This window comes from Erithacus rubecula, assembly GCF_903797595.1.
Source record: "Erithacus rubecula genome assembly, chromosome: 4".
NCBI lineage: Eukaryota > Metazoa > Chordata > Aves > Passeriformes > Muscicapidae > Erithacus > Erithacus rubecula.
Window position 1 is genome coordinate 32218526 of NC_136686.1, and position 19057 is coordinate 32237582.

Here is a 19057-nt window from a genome sequence, read left to right on the forward strand (position 1 = left end):
GTATTTCTAGGAGGATGACTTTTCCTCTGCACCGTTACTCGTTTTATAATTTCCAGGAAAACAAGTCCAACAGCTCACATCTGGCAGCCTTCACCTGACAAAGATTTATTTCAAATGATGGGAAAAGATACTGTTCCTGCTCTCCACACAGGGTTGGTTTTTTAAAAGAGGACCAAGAAAGGATGGCTTACGCATCTGTCTGTTTTCTTTCTTGGCTATCGGTTTGAGTAATAGCCTGAAAATTACAAGGGTTCAATTAGAGTTATCCTTTTCAAACAGATGGCTAATTAAATGTTAATAGCACAAGCAAGCAAAATGTTTTAAACACCATCAAACTCACAAATGTTTGAGACATTTTGAATGCTATATTCTAGGGGCAAGGTAAAGCCAGAGCAATCTGATGGAAGGAAATCACAGCCTGAAGCTTCCCACTGCTCTTAACTACTTAAAAAAGACAAGCCTTATTAAAACATGCAGTATTTTAAAATTCTCTTTCAACAGTGATGACCTGAATGATAGCAGGTAGCCTCTGTCAATCAGTTCTGCTTTTCTTAATTCTCTTCAGCAATCACACTTCTAAAATCATCAAGTAATCCTCACCATGTCACCTCTGAGGGTCTGAATAAAGAAGAGGCCAGAGAGAGCTTTTTTCTTTGCACTGAAACAGAAGAAACGCTCTGTGATATAATAATGATGGAAGAAGAGGTAAGGGAATTATTCCAGTTTAAGTCAAAGGGAGAAGACTATTAAATGTTCAGTAAAGCACAGACATAACAAAACAGATCATTAATATCAGAAATAAAACCAAAGCTCTTGAATTTCCCTTGCATTCAATAAATTCCAGTATCTTTTTTCTCTTCTTATCAGACAAAACTCGTAGTAGAGAACAATTGTGACATGCCAGAGTCCACCTGCCACTCATTATCAAGCACCTACAGCCAAGGACCACAATCACAGCCAAAAACAACTGGTTTCATACCCACAACCCGTAAATATGATTTTCAGAGGCTACAGAGCCACAGCTACAGTATTAAACTAAGAAAGGAGCACTGAGGGAGCACCAGTTTGAAGAGCCATGAAGTTCCATGGCCTCTCTCTTCCACTATCTCTAATACTTTAGCCTTTTTGCTCCTCAAGTCACAGTACTCTGAAAGTCAGGACAAACTTGTATCAACTTTTGAGACACCTGTGGAGAAAGTTTCAGGGCATGGAAAGAAAGATGAAAATGGGAGTGGCTTCAGTTCCCCTCACCTCTGCTCTTCAAGTGAGTTCTACGTGAATGTCAGGCAGCACCAGGCATTGCTTTTTAACAGCTGGCAACAGCTGGTAAGGGGCCAATGAAGGTGCTGTGATAAAGGTACCTTGTCACAATTGAGCATTTCTCAGGAACACTATAGATGGAGGCTTGACCTCCATCAAACAGCAGACAAAGAATGAAAAGCCCATCTGGAATCAAGGTGGCTGTAAGGGGGTTAAATGTACTGTAGAGAACCAAAATAACATGACACAGTAAATAGACCCGGGTCAATAAGGCTTTTATTATCTTCCTGTACCCACACAGGTTTGCAGACTATACCTAAAGTGCCAGTTCAATTTTCCCACCCATCTTGCTTTGGTATGGAACCAGCGCTGGTCGAACCTCCTCCTTCAGGAACTTTGCCACCTGTTCAAGATGAGAAAAACAAAATCAGGAAAAGGTCTTGCCTCCTCCTCCCCCTTTGGACCTGCTTGTCTCATTGGGGTCTCTCTTTCAAAAAGACACCCAACAGTCTGGTATATCCAGGGTCTAAAGTGTGATGCCACAGGGAAGAAAGACAAGAAAGCCAAGGAAATCAAAAGAAAAAAATGTGTTTCCCTTGGTAGTACAACTAGAATTATATGATATGTACACTCTGTAGCAAACAGGGTGTACATATTATATACAAAAGAATACAGGATTAAACTACACATTGCATTACAACCCACAGCTTCTTTCCCCTACTTTACCTGCTGAGGAGCACGTCCAGTGAAGGAGGAGGGATCCAACAGGGTTTCAAGTTGTTTATGGATTGGGCTGAAGTAAGGATCAGCACGGACACGGGCAATGAAGTCATTATCACCCCCTTCCTGCTTCACAACAGCTGCTGCTTGCTGAGAGAGAACACGGATTTTCTCGTGGCAATCCTGTATGTACAAGAAGAAGAAGATGGAAAAAGAAAAAAGTCATTCCATTGCTACTGACAGCACAGGTTCATCTCACCAACTTGTGTGGGAGGGAAAAATAATTGCCCTGGACAGTGCAAAAAGAAGACACAGTTTGGACTGCAGTGGTTCACGTGCCCACTGCATTAAAACAAGATTTTCTTCATTCTTTCACATCTGTCCTTTGAGGCTAACAGAGTCCAAATGTCACATACATTCCCTGTCGAACTATAACATAAACTAATGACATTGGAATCTTCTTCAAATTTCTGAAATACTCTTAGGAGTCATTCTAAGGGCTTTTTTCAATTGTAAACAATGTAAAACCCCTATAGATTTTGAAAAGGGAAAATAATCTGTCCAACTTAACAAGCAGTGAGACTTTGCAAACCATGGGCTACATAAGGGTAGACTGAGGAAAAGAAAACATTCCTTTGTAATCAATTGCTAAGGACAAGGGAACCCAAATGTAGTCAGGTACCACTTGCAAAATGAGATACTGCCATGCTGGTCCTAAAATAAGAGCCATGTGACTGCATTTACAGCTACATAGGAATCTTCTTAAATGTATTATCCTTGATGTAGAATTAGGACAAAAATTATCCTGATTCCTCTATCTAAATGTCATTTTGCTTCAGCACTGACATGTTTCAGCTGAACAGATCTATCTTCTGGATGTTTAGGGGAGAGAGCTGTTTAGTAGTGGGGAAAGGAAGTGAAATTCAGTGCTATGAGGTGGGAAAGCCTAGAAAATGTGCTGTTCCAAAGTTCCCAGCACAGGAAAACAGAACATACAAATGTCAATATAAACACCTTCTAAGCCCTATGGGTATGTAATTAAACAGAAAGAAGGCAAGTCAACAAGAGATACAAATGTATCACAAAATGTGATTCACATGATGTGACCATTAATGCATTTAGTCAGGTAGCTTACTCACTGACCCACTGACATCAGAGACACAGGGGAATAAAAGGAAAAAAGGATGTTTCCTGACTAACATAATGGGTGATGTGCCACAACCTGTTTCAGAAAACTGAAACCACATATATTCTGCTCAAAGCTTCTATCAAACCCTTTCAATTATTCTTGCAAGTTTCACTTCTCTCCTTGATGTGGAAATAATCATAGAAGGAAAAATTATTATCTAAAAGGTAAGTGAAAATAAGGTGTTGTATTAAGATGGAAATTTGATTATCAATTTTGACCTGAATTGTGAAATTAAATTATAAGGTAATATAATTTAATTGTGTCTGAGTTTATTTACTAAGGAAAATATTTAATTACAGTTTGCTTGAAAACAGGAAGCTGAATGGACTATAAACAAAGTGGTTAGTATACTGTACTGAGTTAGGGAAGAATGACACATGAATGAGTGGTTCAGAATAGTCTTGCCTTTTTGTTAACAGTTCTGATTCATTCTCTTTTAATTTATAAGGTAGCCAACTGCCAACATGTTCCATTTAAAGAAGCCTGGCCTACTTCAAAAAGGAAAATGCCTACTAGTATCAAACATAAAAATAGGTCTCCCCCTTCTCCAGCACAGCCAGCCAGATGAGCCCAAACACACTGTTCCTAACAGAAAACAGGGATCTTCACAAGTGCTCTCCCCTCTGAGAGCAGAGCCTGGCTTGGCAGCATGAGTGAAATACTAATAACTCTGGGAGCAGGTGAAGAGCAGAGAAAGCTGAGATAGGACAAGAGCCCAGATACATTTGTTTCTCAGGAGAAAAACACCAGGCTGTAAACAAAGGTATTCTGGACACTTCATTTGTACCTGACGATTGCCCCCAGCCTTCACCATTGCCATGATTATATTCTCTGTGGCCATGAACGGCAGCTCCTGCCGGATCCTTCTCTCAATCACCTTAAAAACACACAAAAAAGAAAAAAAAACAGAAAGAAACAGCATTATACAAAGTTTATAGACAAATGAAAACTTCACAGTGAAGTTTTTTTTCCTCTCCCCTTGAATATCTAGAACTGGACAATGGTCACAGAATCATAGAAAAGTCTGGGTTGGAAGGGACCTTTAAAGGCCACCTAGTTCAACCATCTGCATGGAGTGGTGACATCTTCAATTAGATCAGGTTGCTCAGAGCCCTGTCCAACCTGACACTGAATGTTTCCAGTGATGGGGCATCCACCACCTCTCTAGGAAACCTATTCTAGTGTGTCACCACCCTCTTTGAAATAAAACTTCTTTCCTATATCATCTGAATTGTCCCTCTGTCAGTTTAAAACCATTACCCCTTGTCATATTAACAGGCCCTGATAAAAAGTTTGTCCTCATGATGCAAAGACAAATTGTCATTTTGAACTTAGCTCTGGAAATCCAGATATTGAAGCTAATAATACTTAGAAGCCATATCTTGTAAGAGACATATAGTTTGGAAAAGATGTCCAATAATTTTTTTTTTCAACCTGTAGTAAGTTACAGGACTGGATGAGATCTGTCTAGACATTATCTTTTGGTGCTAAGTTCTACAGACCCATTTTGTAATTCAGGGAAAAAAAGAGGCCTTTCATGTATGTCCTACAACTTGAGGATACAGCAAGAATAGAGAAAAATTCTGAAACCATTTGAACTAACAGATAAAAATGTAATTCTTGGTGTGGGAGCATTTTTGTACATTTTGGCATAGTTGTAGCATGACCAAGGAAGTGCATTATCTCCTGCTTTACCTTTGGATACACCACGAGTCCCTCAGAGATGTTCTGCAATGTGCTTAGAATGATGTCAGCTGTGAGGAAAGCCTCGGCCAGACACACGCGCCTACAAAACACACCCAGAAACCTGGTCAGAAACAAAGCCATGCTCCAGTCCACCTCAGGTCCTTCAGCTTCCCTAAATCATGCTCTACATAGCATTACTGTGGCCTAACCCTGGAGCTGTTCTCTTTTTTTTTGTCTTTTTGGTCAGTAGAAAGGCAGAGGGAATAAGGTGAAGGCACACATAGAAAGCTCCAAGGTAATTCAGTGATTACACAATAGGAAACAGGGCAGCAGTCTAAAGGATCTCCCCTTGTGTGTTCTATCTTGAACTGTCTACTACTGATCCTACCCTGCAGCAGTAAGACATGCTGCATGCTCATGCTGTGCCTGGCTCTGCTCAGTGGGGAATTTGCAAGGGGATCCATCCATTTGATGAGGGCTTCCTCCAATAAACCAGCTCCTGGTCACAAAGCAGGTTCCTGACAAAAAGCAGAGAGGGGAAACAAGAGGAGTAGTGGGGACTGAGCTGAATCAGGCAAAATGCTCTGCATCACAATGCAGCAAACATAGCATCATCCATGTGTGGCAGCAGGGCCTGGCCCATCCTAAACTGTGATCTTTTAAAATATGCTAGTTCTTGAACTTGAATTGGTTAATGAAATGGAAAAATAAGTCTTTCTATTAGATGAGATGCAAATAAAATTCTAAACATTCCAGTACATTTCTCAACACTTGGTAGCTAGTGGTAATAAACACACCATATCAACCAGTATGCAATCTCTTAAATTTACATTGTTTTCTGCTGCCTATGCAGCTCTTTTCATGATGGGACTAGGAGCTGTGGAGTAAGGTTCCTCTGGGAAAAAATCTTCTATTTTTTCACGAAATTTTATGCAGGTATTATGTTTGTGGAGACATTTTAAAAATAACATTCTCATTAGCAACCTTAACATTAATCTAGCATTAATCAAGCCAAAACTGCTGCTGTTCATTGTCTCACAGGTGCCATACCTTAAAGTCTAGAGATTTCTAAGAGATCAAATTCTGCAACAGAATATGACTTTAAAACTAAAATGTTTCAAAAGTAGGTATGAGCTTTATGCAGATTTAGTACTAAATAAAAGATGGAAGCATTGAATTTAATCACTGTAATTTACTTGAAAATAATTGTAGATAATTGCTGTTCAGCTCAAAATAGTCACAATGAAGAATCATAAAACAAAGCAAAATTTGCTGAGCAATATCCTAAAGACCTGCACAGATTTCAATGAAACTTTTTTAAAAGCAATTGTGTTCTTTCTCCAAGACCTGACTACTTCACATAAATAATACTTTTCAAAATTAAGATTAATTTTTTAAATTAGTTGGAGGGTTAAGGTATTGAACTATTCTATAAAAAGTGGAAAAAAAAAAAGAGCAGGGTCAAAAAACTCCATCCAAAATAAAACAAGGATAATTTGAGAAATGTGAGTACTTAATACTGTGCTGTTGAAACAGAAAGACTATGAAAGCAATTTATTACCCTGGCTTCTGTATCCCTCCCTTTCACTGCTGGTTTACTTTGCAGATCTTGACATTAAAACAAACCTAACAGTTTTTATTTGACGGTACAGAGGAAACCAATTTGTAGTCTCTGGGTTCTACTGAGACTGCTTTTTGTCAAGGTGGTATCTTGTGGGTTTAGCTTGAAGGCATTATTTTCTAAAGAGACCAGAGGGCCTTTCTGCACAAAGTGCACAGCCCAAACAGACCTGTTGGCACTGTCATCCAGCGTTCTCTCAAACCACTGCACGGCGGCCGTTTGGAGGGGATCCATCACCAGCGTCATTAGGTGCCGAGCGAGGCTGCAGCAGCGCTCCGAGCGCATCGGGTTCCTCTTGTAAGGCATGGCACTTGAGCCTGCCAAAGGAGCAAAGGGCATGCAAACAGGGCAACAGAAGGAGTGCTGCACTGGGGAGAAGAGATATAGGTCCCCCTCCAGGAAAGAAAAATGTGCCAGCAGTCATGGTTTTGATTAAAGCCTCAAAATACAACCATTTTCTAATACAACTATTTTCTATAATAATGAAAATGACACCACCATTTTTCCCTTCAGATCAGAAACATCTAAATATGGGCAAAAAGAAAAAGTTATATGACATTTTTGCAATTCTGCAAAACAGAAGTACTACCGCATACAAGAGACAAATAGTCTTATTTTTTTAATGTAGTATTTAGCACCATCTCTAGACTATCCGTGGCAATCTTAGCAGTGTTCAAGCCTCCATTTGCTCAGTAACACTGTCCTTCAAACTCAAGATGCTTACACTGCTGCCTGTTGCTCTAGTGTATTAAAACTATCCACAGAATGTAGAATGGTACAAGTACCAGACAGGACTAAGACTTAATTCACTGATTCAGTTCTATACAACTATTTAAGGGACCTGAACTTTCTTTCAGCCAAGAACCAAAACGTTACATTTCCTTTTCCCTTTCTAACAGTGTCAGAATCACATCATTGGTGTTCTTCTAGCAAGGGTGCAAGGGCCACTCTAGTTTTATTGTTTCTGATTTGTCTGCTTACAAAGATCAAAATGCTGAGCTGAACTGAAAACCTGCTTTCCAGTCAGTTTCATGAAGACTGGAAAACATTAAGCACTCTTCAGAGCCAGGTCTGCCTCTCTAGGCAATGGGACATACATGACTACTCCTGCTGTTCCCCCCAAATACAGGGAAGTGCAAAAATACAAACCTTTTAATTTTTAGTATCCAGAAACCTCTAGGTAAGGTGGTTTTTTTTCCTTCCCCCCCTTCCCTCCTTTCTTTTTCTTTTAAAAGGATTGAAAATACTAATGATGTCAACTCCAGTTAAAGCAAATTCTGCCAGGGACATTTCTAAGTTTGTTTAAAAGGCCACACCAACATAAATGAAAAGACACTTATACCAGTCCAAGAAAACCCTCTCATCTCTTACCAATCTGGTCTTTCTCAAAAGGCTCCTCTATCTCCTTCAGGTTGGCCAAAAGACGAATGTCAGTGCAAATCTAGAAAGAAAGCATGAGAAATTAACAAAACAGAACCAAACTAACCCCCACAATATATCTTAGTGCTCTCGGAGAATCTTTGCATCTGTGTGCAAGAAGTAAACTGGAGCAGTAAAAATTTGACAAAAAAATTGACACTGTAAAAATACTTCCTGGCCTAAAAATGTTTGACAAGAAAACAAAGAAAACAGCATGTCCACTGGATTAGATGAGAACAGGACTCCAACAAGGGCAAATGTTTGCATGGAATGGAAGACAGATCAGAAGTGAACACTGAAAATGCATCACCAAATTGCACAGTGATTTGCAAACAGAGATAATGTGTGCTCACTGAACTGGGAAAAAACCAAACCAGAAGAAAATACCACAGATAACTTTAGCTCAAGAGGAGAAAGAGGGAGAGAACAGAAATAAATCAATAAAAAGAATCCACAAGGACAGAGAGAATAACACCATAATCAGAAAGGCAATTAACTAGGAGGAAATGGTGAAATTTAAGAACTTATACACCACTAGCAATGACATTTACTCTAATTGGAGCAATTTAGCATAGATTAGACTAATATCTGGTGTTAAAGCAAGTTAACTGAGCATCTTAGAATCTGCTCAGTTAACTTGCTTTATTTGTCACTGGTCTTAAAATCTTTGAGATTTGAGTACCAGGCGTGTACCCAGTGGTGAATGTACACGATCACAAAGAAAACAGCTGAACAAGGAACACCAATATTTCTTGAGCAGAGCATTCTGCACCACAAGCACCTTCTCTTCAAGATCTGAAACTTCTCCTTCTCACTGTACAAAAGTAGGGTGCTCACCTTGTGTATAGAAGCCCCCAGACTGGCCAGCACAGCCAGGACTCCAATATCCACCTTGCGACTGTAGGTCTGCCCTGTGACCATGTAAGCCCTAGAAATAAACACACAAATTGAGCATTCCAGCCAGACACAACAGTACTGCAAGACTTGGAGCAAGGAGTGACACGGCTCTTGAAGTGGAAGGCTGTGATTCTGCTCTAATGAGAACAACTTTGGATTCAGGCTGTCAGTTCCTTGGGGCAGCACGCAGATGGGCGAGAAGGTAAACAGAGGAAAACGGGCAGCTGTGCTTTGACAGAGAGACAAGTAGTAGTGGCCTATTTAGGAGGTGAAGTTTTATGCAGGAAAATGCCACTGGGAATGGAAGATGGCAAGGGGGAATAAGTGAACAGCAGCACAGATGTTGGTTTGGCAACCAGGGGAATCTGGGCCAACACTACCAGCAGGAGTCACACACTGCTAAGAATTCGTGTTACATACCGCTTAAATCCTGCCTTTGCAGTCACTAATCTGTCCAGTTCTTCAACCTTGGGGTGAAGTGAAAAAAACAAACAACAGAGTTCAAAATACAACTTGGCAAGGTCAGCAAGAATAAAAACAGTCTTTTGCTTTTCTCAGTTTACTGTCAAAAAATCTTCTCCTTTTTGTGAAACATCCCTTCCCAAATGCTGTTTGCTTTCACACAGAGCCTTGTCAATGAGCCCCAGAGGGACCACGGTGACTTTGTAAATTTAATGCCAGAATCTCAACGTTCCCTCAAAGAAAGCAGCATTCCAGAGCAGAAAATTGCCAAGACTGTACATCTGCACCCTGGGCTGTCTGACATACTTTACTGTGGTCTCCCTCAAAGAGCTGCAAGAAGCTGGCTTGAGTGCCAGTGGTGCCTTTCACACCCCGGAAGCGCAGGTCATCCCGAGCCCGCTCCAGGCTCTGCAGGTCCATGCACAAGTCCTGAATCCACAAGCAGCAGCGTTTCCCCACAGTGGTGAGCTGGGCAGGTCTGAAAACAATCAAGAACACAACTTGACTCGCTGAGGATTGGCACAAGCACCACACTTCACTGCTGAATCTGCCATTAAGAGTTCCCTACAGATTCATCTCTCTTGACTCATTTGAGCAGAAATTAACAGGATTTGGCTTAGGCAGAAGGATGTACCAATGTCAGCAGTAAATGGTACTGAAGATGTAATAATGCCTTTCAGGAATCAGATGGAATTACATTACCAGAAAACAGCAATTCTGTGTCCATGTGCCAGGCCTGCGCCCCCTGCGGGCCTGCAGGGGCTGTGACAGGTTGGGGTGCACTTATTCCCCACCCCAATTCTGCTCACCCAGGGTACATGGGGCACCCTGGCTGACTCACAGCACTGGTGTGAACTTCTCAGCACAGAGACATCTACATTCACTTGTGATTTTACATGATTCCTCTCAGGAACCTTTCCTTCTTATTTATAAAAATGTGTTCTTCAGCCTCTGGGCAAACACACTTCAACAATGCTGCCAGCCAACACTTCTTGTAAGACTTCTACCTTGGAATAAGTAACTTCAAGCTTCAGCTACACCTCAGTCCCCCTGAAAATGCTTTGAGGTGAAAACAGCAATGTTATGCAGAACCCAGAAGGTGAAAATATTTCCAATTATCCACATGAACTCCAAAGAAAACCTCTTTACTATTTCGAAAAACCATGCAAATATGAACAACATGCTCCTGATTAAGGTCAGACATAAAAAGGGAGCTTGTAAGATCTGGAAGCAGGGACAGGCAATCCAGGAGGAATACAAAAAAACTATTCAACACTGCAGGGATGGGGCAAGGAAAGCCAAAACCCACCTGGATGAATTTAGTATGGGATTGAAAGGCAACAAGACAGGCCTCTGCAAGTAGATAAGCAGGAAAAAAGAAGGCTAGGGAAAACACGGACATGATTGTAAATGGAGCAAAGGCACTGCTCACAAACAACACAGAAAAGGCTGAGACATCAATTATGATTTCACCTTGCCTGCACTTCTTGAACACTTCTCTGTCCTCTTTCCAAAAGCCCAAACAAAACTAACACAGATACTCCTCCAGAAAGCTGTAGATGAAGAGGGCTGTAGGACTAGAGCTGATGTAACCAACACTGCACATACAGCAAGACAATAAAGCAGAGACCTGACCTGATGCTTTCACTCTCCTTTGGGAGAAATGATAAAGTACCAGACACTAATCTGATACAAGCTGTGCTTAATTTCCCTGCCTCTGCTGTTCTTTATCATTGAGGTAGAAGATCCAGGATTACCTTATGGTATAGTCAGTGCTTCTGAAGACAGTCTCCATGAAACAGGAGATTAAACTACCCCAAGAACAAAACCACTCACATCTCACTGTCCTTTGACTCAGTATCTGTAGTAACAAGTAGCCATTAAAAAACTTTCTAGATTGCAGTGAAAAATTACTTAAAAAAAACAAAGAAAATCGACTGGAAGACAAGCTTAGTGCAATTATCAGTCATGCTTTTTTGAAACAGCCCAGAATATGCACATCTGTGTTTGCCTGGAAGTCATCCTTTATGAAGCTGTGAGGAAGCAACTGCTGACAGCTAGTCAAAGCAACAATCCAATTTCCTGAGACAAGCCTGGAGTCAGGCACATATGCCTTTTCTGAACCACCAACTAGTCAGAGATGGGAAAAAGGATGGCAGAAGAGCAGTAGCAGGTCATCAATCAAAGCACAGACAACAAAAAGAAAGCAAAGGCTGCTAGCTACTTACTGGTAGTGAGTGAAGCCCAAGGCAGGCATGTCAGCATACTTCTCAGCAAAGTCTGCCAGCCGGCTGATCACCCTTGCGAGCTGGTGGAAGCAGGAAGGATAGAAAAGAGGTGGAATGAGGGAGGAAAAAACCTCAAACAACACAGCAAAATTCACATGCTTAAGCACAACATTGTGAGAAAAAGGGGAGGGAAACCACTGTGCATGAAGGGGCAGTTGTACAAGCAGGGACCTTGAGAGGCAACTGTGCAGCCTGTTCTAATTGTAGAAGATATGTTTTGAGTTTTTCAGGGCATGCATGCAATTTCTGCTTGCTACAAAACTCAAGCAAGAGCCAACACAAGTCATTGGATTCAAGCTCAAACTAATCTAATTTTCATGCCCAACCCAATCCTGCAGTTGGTTCATCCTTGGGTATTTTTTTTATTCCTGGAATTGGTCAGAAGTTAAGGTGCTTGACATATAATTGACCAATGTACAGTCCAGGGCAAATTGAATTTTAGATCATTCAGGTCAGACAGACACCACTGCACTACACTCCTGCTGTATTTGACCTCAGAAAATTGTATTATATAGTTTCTTGAATGCTGAGACACGCCTAAGAATATAGGTAAGATAATCCTGAAAGTAATACAGTTGTATTGCTATGTAGTACTTGTGGCACAGATAAACAAGGACCTGCTTATAATTCTCACTGTGAGCAAAAAAGCTCTGGAAAAGGACTTGAGAAAAGAAGGGAACTGTTCACTTTTTTGAGAACAACCCAGCCAGACAATTCCTCCTAGCTTCCCACAAAAGTTTAGGAAAATCTAAGTTAAACAGGCTATGCACAGGACAAGAGTGCTCTCCAGTTCTGAGACACTGCAGAATCACCTTCTCACCTTGGGTAGCAGGAGGTTAAATCCATCACGGAGGACAATCAAATCCTGAAAGAAGCAGAGAAAATAATTTTGAGCCATGCCTAAAGGACTAGACATAACAGTTTCTCTCAGAGAGAACATGGATTTATGCTTCGTGGACTCAAAAGTCTCCTCTTAAAACAAATTATTTGCTTTCCTTCTTGTAACAGAACTTGCACTGAACTTGCTCATGACAAAAATGCTGGATCCACCATTGATCCTTTTATACTGTGCACAGAAAGTTGTAAGTGGTGGAAGACCTGTTTCCACCAAGTGCCTATGAATGATTACTTTGAGGTTCTTGGGACTGCCCAGGGAATGACAGACTAAATCATGTGGTCCCAAGTGGAAAACACAGGGTGAAGACAGCAAGAAAATAAGTGGGCTAAAGAGGCACCAGTTGTCTTTCCTCCTTTTGAGACTGAGGTACAGCTGGGCACAAGTGTCACAAAGAATTATGATATTACCCAAAAGCTAAACAGGTTTGTAAAAGAATAGAGAAAAAATAATCACACAGCAGCTTCTCATACAACAAAAGCAGCTGTGAAGTTGCAATAGCCTGAACAGTGGAACAGTGACACATACTGAGAAGTAAGGCTTCAGTCTTTGGTCTGTTCTAGACGAGGTTTTTCACACATATTTTACAGTTCTGTAAAACTATAAAAGTACCCAGCTGAAAAAGCACCCAGCTTTTTCACTTCACACACTGATCCATTCTCTTCATTGCTGAAAATCTTGTTTGCCCTGAATTACAAAGGGGCTCCAAGTAGCAGTTAAAAGCTCATGGACCCTGTTTTGTCAACAAACTCTTGTCACAGGGGTGTAACTGATAAATCACACAGTTCACATGTTTCTTCATGCGTTTGCAACTCCTCTCTTATCTCCTTGAGTATTTAACATGCAAGCAGAGGTTAGGGAACAGTTTCCAGACAAATCTTGCATCACCTCAGAAGGAAGGCAACAAGTGGAGCTTGCCTTCGTAGGGTAGCCAGGTTAAAGAACTGAACTAACTTAAACAATAAAATTAACAAAAATGACTGAAAAATCCACTTAATATTCTATAAAGAAAACTTTATAAGGAGCTATAAAACAACCAAGCGTATCTTTGTTTTCCCCAGCTCTGCAAGCAGGGAACTGTAAATGCTGTATTACCGTGTTATCCCCTACGTAGCAGGAAGTTGCTCCAAGGTGAATGATGGCTGCAGCTTTTGGACAGCAGTGGGCAAAGGTGTGCACGTGAGCCATCACATCGTGACGCAGCTTCTTCTCCTCCTCTGCTGCCATCTCAAAGTCAATGTTGTCCAGATTTGCTTCCATCTCCCGTATCTGCTCATCTGTGATCGAAAGCCCAAGTGACTGCAAGGGGAAAAGAGCTTTTGTTTTTTTGCTTTACCAACAAACTGAGACAGAAGCTGTTTAAAGAGTTTACTCCTGTCTGACATTTCCCAGAAGTGTGACAATTTGGTATAATCGAGCTGTAACAGCAAATGCTTTCATTCTAGGGCTCTCCAGCCTTTTCCAGTAGGATAGGGGAGTGTCCATTTTCAGATGTTCCTCTTGGGCTTCGTACTTTCTTCAATCATGTAACATTCCTGTGAAAACTACAAAAACTAAAATACATGGAGAAAAGTGACATAAAAATAGTATAGTTTAAACTTCTTTTAATGAAGTTTACCTTTTGGTTAAAGAAAAATCCAGCTAACATAGGACTAAATAACTTGTGACAGGAAAAACTCTCTGGACCACAACTAGACCTACATAAATATAAACGGGGGCTTAAAACATATGGCAAGATATCTATCTATCTATCTAATATGTTTACGTATATGTTGGTACCTTTTCTGTAGTACCTTATCTCAGACAGAATGTAAAACCTTGTGACATCAGTTACTTGATCTGGAAGAAGGAGATGAATGCTCCTAGTTCACATTCAAAACTAATTGCTAGAGCTTTTCAGCAAGCTGATTTAAAAACAAAGATATCCATAAGATTATAAAATGGTATAATCCACTAAGATGAGAAAAATGTCTTTTCCTGATACTGAGAAATTAAGTCTCACAATGAACTTGGCATTACTGCCTTTTCCAAATTAAAATACTATTGTCCTGTGCATCAGTAATGAGAAATTACTAACCAGGAGGCTTCCAGGATTCAAAGTATTTTAAAAACTGGTTCTGTTCAGAATCAAACTGACTGAAAAAATGGCTTGCAGATGTGGAACCGGGAACTGAAGAAGACAGCAAGTGAAGCAGATGTGTCCTCAAGGTCCTCATCAGATAATTAGTACCCAAAGTTATGCTGTTGAAAGCATATACATGCCCATGGGTGTCCAGCTAAATCAGCAAAAGCACCTGGCCCCAGACTGCACCTGCCTAAAAGCACAGGCAGTTCAGCAGGCAATACACTCTTGTGCCAAGATTAAAACCTCATGCCTTGCTCAGGTATCTGTGATTCTTTGGGAAAAGCTGACCACAGTACAGTCATATAGAGAGGAAAGAAATAACCCCCCAAAAGGGATGACATGTACAAGACAGGGTAGTGCCAAGACAAATGATGTTCTCATCTGTCCACAAACAACATGTGAGGCCTCTGGAGCTTTTGCTGAATTTGGCAGTACCTCGGGAAGAAAACAATCAAACGTCCTTCACACTTGTGTACCTAAAAAAAACCAAGTAGGAAAACTACACAAGGAAGAACACAGGGTTTTCCCCAAAGCACCACAGGTCAGTGAAGTCAGTGGTGAGCTTTCTGTGCTTTTAGGGTGTCATTCTTCTGAGACTGCCCCAATATTCTAATGTGCCACTCTAGCAGCTATGACTTTTCATCACTAACAGGTGGGTGACATGGCACAGCTCCTGGATACAAAATGAGAATGCTGGGGTGCTCATTGTATAAAGAACATATGACAGAAAAATAAAGAAACTTAACTGGGCAGATAAAATAGATGGTGGGTTACTATAGAGAGAAAACATTTATATTTCACAGGTGCCAAACATATTGCAAGCCAGTTTGATGCTGCAGGATGTCAAAGCTACTTCTATGAGAAGGGAGAGCTCCAAGAAATTTATACTTGACTTTTGAATGCAATTAAGTCAAGAGTTCAAGATAAAAAATGTTAACAGAAGAATAATAATTCAAAGGAATTTCTGCAAAAAATTTAATGTTTTGGGATGGGTATAAATTCAGACACGTTAGCTCTTAACCCAAACTTCAATACTGTCAGTTGGAAAAAGATAAGCTTTTCTTACTAATCCCACTTTTCTAAGTCTGCTCTTTCAAACTCCTGCTATTGCCTGCTGAAAGGAGCAAAACACTGTATAGACTTTCTGCCAAATTCAGTTTCTACTGAAATAATTCTTCCATTCTTATCTCACATACTCCAAATGGACCACTTAAAAATTTCACCTATTAAGTAGAGTGAATATTGAAGCCATCTGACAGACCCTGTACTTTACCTAAAATTTCATCACTAAGTTGCATGTCTTCTGTCTTATTACTCCCTGCAACTTTGAGAAAATCTATGATTAGACCTTCCTAGATCTGATTTATCAGAAGACAAAAGTAAGTATTACCCACAGTTCATTTGTTTTGTTACTTTTTGGTTTTTAATGTATCTTCAAAAAGAACGATGGCAGAAGCAACACATGAACGTCTTGGAAGTGATATGTGCTCCAATAAATTGCCATGGTTTATTTATTACCTGGTATTTGGGCTGGTGTTCTTTTTCATAGAAATATTATGCATCTTCTATAAGGAACCTAAAGAAACTGCTTGTATGTGTAACTAACTGATCACTGACAGAGGTAACAGGTGCTGGAAATGGCTGACTCTTCCTCCTTTTTAGTCCAGAGCTGACATTAGATTACAAACTGCTCTGGAACGAGGAGCTAGATAAAAATAGTAGTCTCCCTCTTCCCACTATGAAAAGAGAGCTCAAGAAGTTGCAAGACTGTCTCTACTTTCTGACAACAAAACTCTGGGATGGCAATGGGAGGCAGAGCAAGGGTAAGGAGATGGGGTACTCCAGAGCTGAGGGCTTGGGAGTGAAAACCCAGAAGCCTCAAACTGCTTCTTTCAAGTAGATTGCTTTCTCCTATTGGGCAACTCATGTATTCTCTTCTTAAACAAAGTAAAAGTAATAATTATCTGCTGGAATTAATATGACTATGTTTAAATTGTTGTGCTTTGAACATGCAGAGTTCCTCAAGCATGTATTCATAGTATTGGCACTTTCTATAACAGATAAGATTTCTCACTCCCCTGAACTCCATCTGAACTGTGATGAAATCAGGCATGAGGTACTTTGGAAGGTGACAGCTGCATCTTCTGCTTCTGAAATATCACATCTGGTCCAGTATATTATTGACAAAGCTGCAGTAGTGATACTCTCCTTGCACGCAGAAGGAAATCACAGCAATGACACTGTGTGCTCATTCTCCAGCATGGTGCTTCTCGGCCCTTGCACTCAATAACAGCCAGACCTAGTGCTTGGATTGCTTCTAGCAATCTCAGGGCTTTGAAAACAGAAACTGGATTCTGAAAAAAAAAAAGGGGGGAGCTCCTATTAAGTCTGATTCTGTCAGAAGCCAGGCGGTTCTGTGCCTTTTTAAATTTTTTTTTTCTTTTGGGAAACATATTAGAGCTTTTTTGCTGTCAAAAACCTGGTAAGAGTCACAAGGAATCAAGTTAGTGCACTGACTGTGTCTCAATTAAGATGTAATAACAGCTGTACATGTATCCCTAATTAGGACCAGAGTCAGAAGATTCTTAAAGTGCACGTCAAAAAAACTAACTTCATATCCTCTACTAACACAACAGCTTGCAATCATATGGACATACTCTCAGCTGCTGCTTGCTAGTAGTAAAATTAATAATACACAGTATCACAAACTTTTGCGTTACTGTTTTTGCAGCACTTGGCCTGCCAGAAACATCACTACTACTTGTGGGATAAATGTACTGCTCGCTTTGGCCAAAAGCAAACTTATCTCAGAAAAAAGGGGTTATCTAACAAGGAATGGCTGCAGAATCGGGGGGTGTTCCGGCTGGCACGGACTGACAGCCATGGGATTGAATGGAGAGCGGACCTCCCCCGTCACACCTCCCGCAAAGCAAACACCGAGCGCTCGGGAAGGACACCGATGTTTGCTCAAAGGCAACCCCTCACCAAAGATTGCTTAGCAGAGCTTTTACAAAACCAATTTTACAGCGCGGGCAAAAGTGCAAGGGGGAGGATACGAGGCGAGAAGAGACGATTTGCTGAGGGGCAAGAGGTTCGCGGAGGATTGTGTACAGAGGGTTGGGTAACCCTGAACTCGCAGAACACCCATCCCTGGCGGAACGCGCCCAAGGGGCGCCTGGAACGCCGCTCTATCGGTCTCCTGAGGGGAGCCCCGGGAAGGTACGGCCGATTCACCGGCTCCCGGGCCCTCATTCCCCAGAGCCCGTAAGGGGAGGGACGTGAAGATGCCCCGGGCCCCACGCTCAGCCCCCGACCCGCGTTACCTTCTCAGCCTGGGCGAGGTAGAGCCAGAGGCGGCGCCAGGTGCCGAACTTCTTCCTCTCGCTGAAGTTGTAGGCCATCTCGGCGCTGGCGTAGCGCGACACGAGCGGCGAGCGGTAGCGCGCCATCACGTCCTCCTGCTGTGCGGGGGCCGCCATGGCAGCGGTGGCGGCAGAGGCGGCAGCAGCAGCGGCACAGGCACAGGGCCCGGGGCGGCGGCGCGGCCCCGGGATAAGGCGGCACAGGCACAGGCCCCGCCCCCAGCGCGCCCCGCCCCGGCCCGGCCCGGCCCGCGGCGCCCCCCCGCGCCCGGAGGCCAGCGCGGCCGCAGGGACACAAAACGGGCACAAACACCGGCTTTAAATGCTTAGCAGCCAAACACATTTATTAGTCTTTTTTTTTTTTCTTTTTTTTTTTTTCCTTTTTTTTTTCTCCAGGAACCCAAAAATAGTTTGTAGTTATAATGTAAGCAACTGAGTTGCACATAATACAATCATATCTTTCAAAAAAAAAAAAAAAAAAAAAAAAAAAACAAAAACAAAACAAAAAGAAAAAACCAACAAAAAGAAAAAACGAAAAAAGCTTCTTAAAAGCCCAAAAAAAACCTTCAGAAAACTTATATATAAGTATTACACCATCTCTCAGTTTCAATGAAATGACGACGACTTAATTCTTTATTACTCTTAACTTGTCACACTCCAATAAAACATCACCCTTTTGTTTGTTTTTTTTCTTTTTTTTTCCATTCTTTTTTTTTTTTCTAAATCCAGCATGAGAAATACAGTACCTGCTATGGCAAAAATACACATAAAATGCAACATTTCAGCTTATTTGTACATTAGTAGAGTTTAAACATTTTATTGGTTTTTTTTTTCTTTTTAAGTGAACCAGTGATCTTAAGTACCACTATACTAAAAGTAAAATAAAAATATAGAAAAGGAGGAAAAGGGGTCAGCCAGTCTTACAAGAGCACCTTCTAAAGTGCTGAGTTTCTGTGTCCATGGAAAACCCTTAGGAAGTTCAAACATTTCTGAGAATATGGGATGGAAATTAAGATGAAACCTGGATATGCAAGACATAGTGTCATCTCCTCTACATTCTCCCCATTTGTCCTGTAATTTTCTTTACTGCACACTATAGAAAGAGGGGAGAAACCAGAACTATGGTAAGAGCT

General features: G+C 41.2%; 1 protein-coding gene across 1 annotated transcript; it reads right to left on the minus strand.

Moving 5' to 3' along the window:
* Positions 1-1516: 1516 nt before the first annotated feature.
* Positions 1517-18138, minus strand: ADSL (adenylosuccinate lyase). The gene is made up of 13 exons (XM_079304677.1): positions 17886-18138; positions 13533-13736; positions 12363-12407; positions 11483-11562; positions 9561-9732; positions 9213-9259; positions 8733-8823; positions 7848-7917; positions 6646-6793; positions 4865-4955; positions 3957-4046; positions 1987-2163; positions 1517-1663 (listed from the first exon to the last, which is right to left on the minus strand). The coding sequence occupies exons 1-13, from the start codon at positions 18039-18041 to the stop codon at positions 1577-1579; spliced, it is 1458 nt and encodes a 485-aa protein (XP_079160803.1). The 5' UTR covers positions 18042-18138; the 3' UTR covers positions 1517-1576.
* Positions 18139-19057: the final 919 nt, after the last annotated feature.

Coding starts and splice junctions, on each gene's coding strand:
- ADSL (XM_079304677.1), bottom strand. CDS start 18,041: ATGGCGGCCCCCGCACAGCAGGAGGACGTGATGGCGCGCTACCGCTCG. Junction 13,737..17,885: donor ACCTCGCCCAGGCTGAGAAG/GTAACGCGGGTC, acceptor TTCCCCTTGCAG/TCACTTGGGCTTTCGATCAC. Junction 1,664..1,986: donor CTGGACGTGCTCCTCAGCAG/GTAAAGTAGGGG, acceptor CATCTTGAACAG/GTGGCAAAGTTCCTGAAGGA.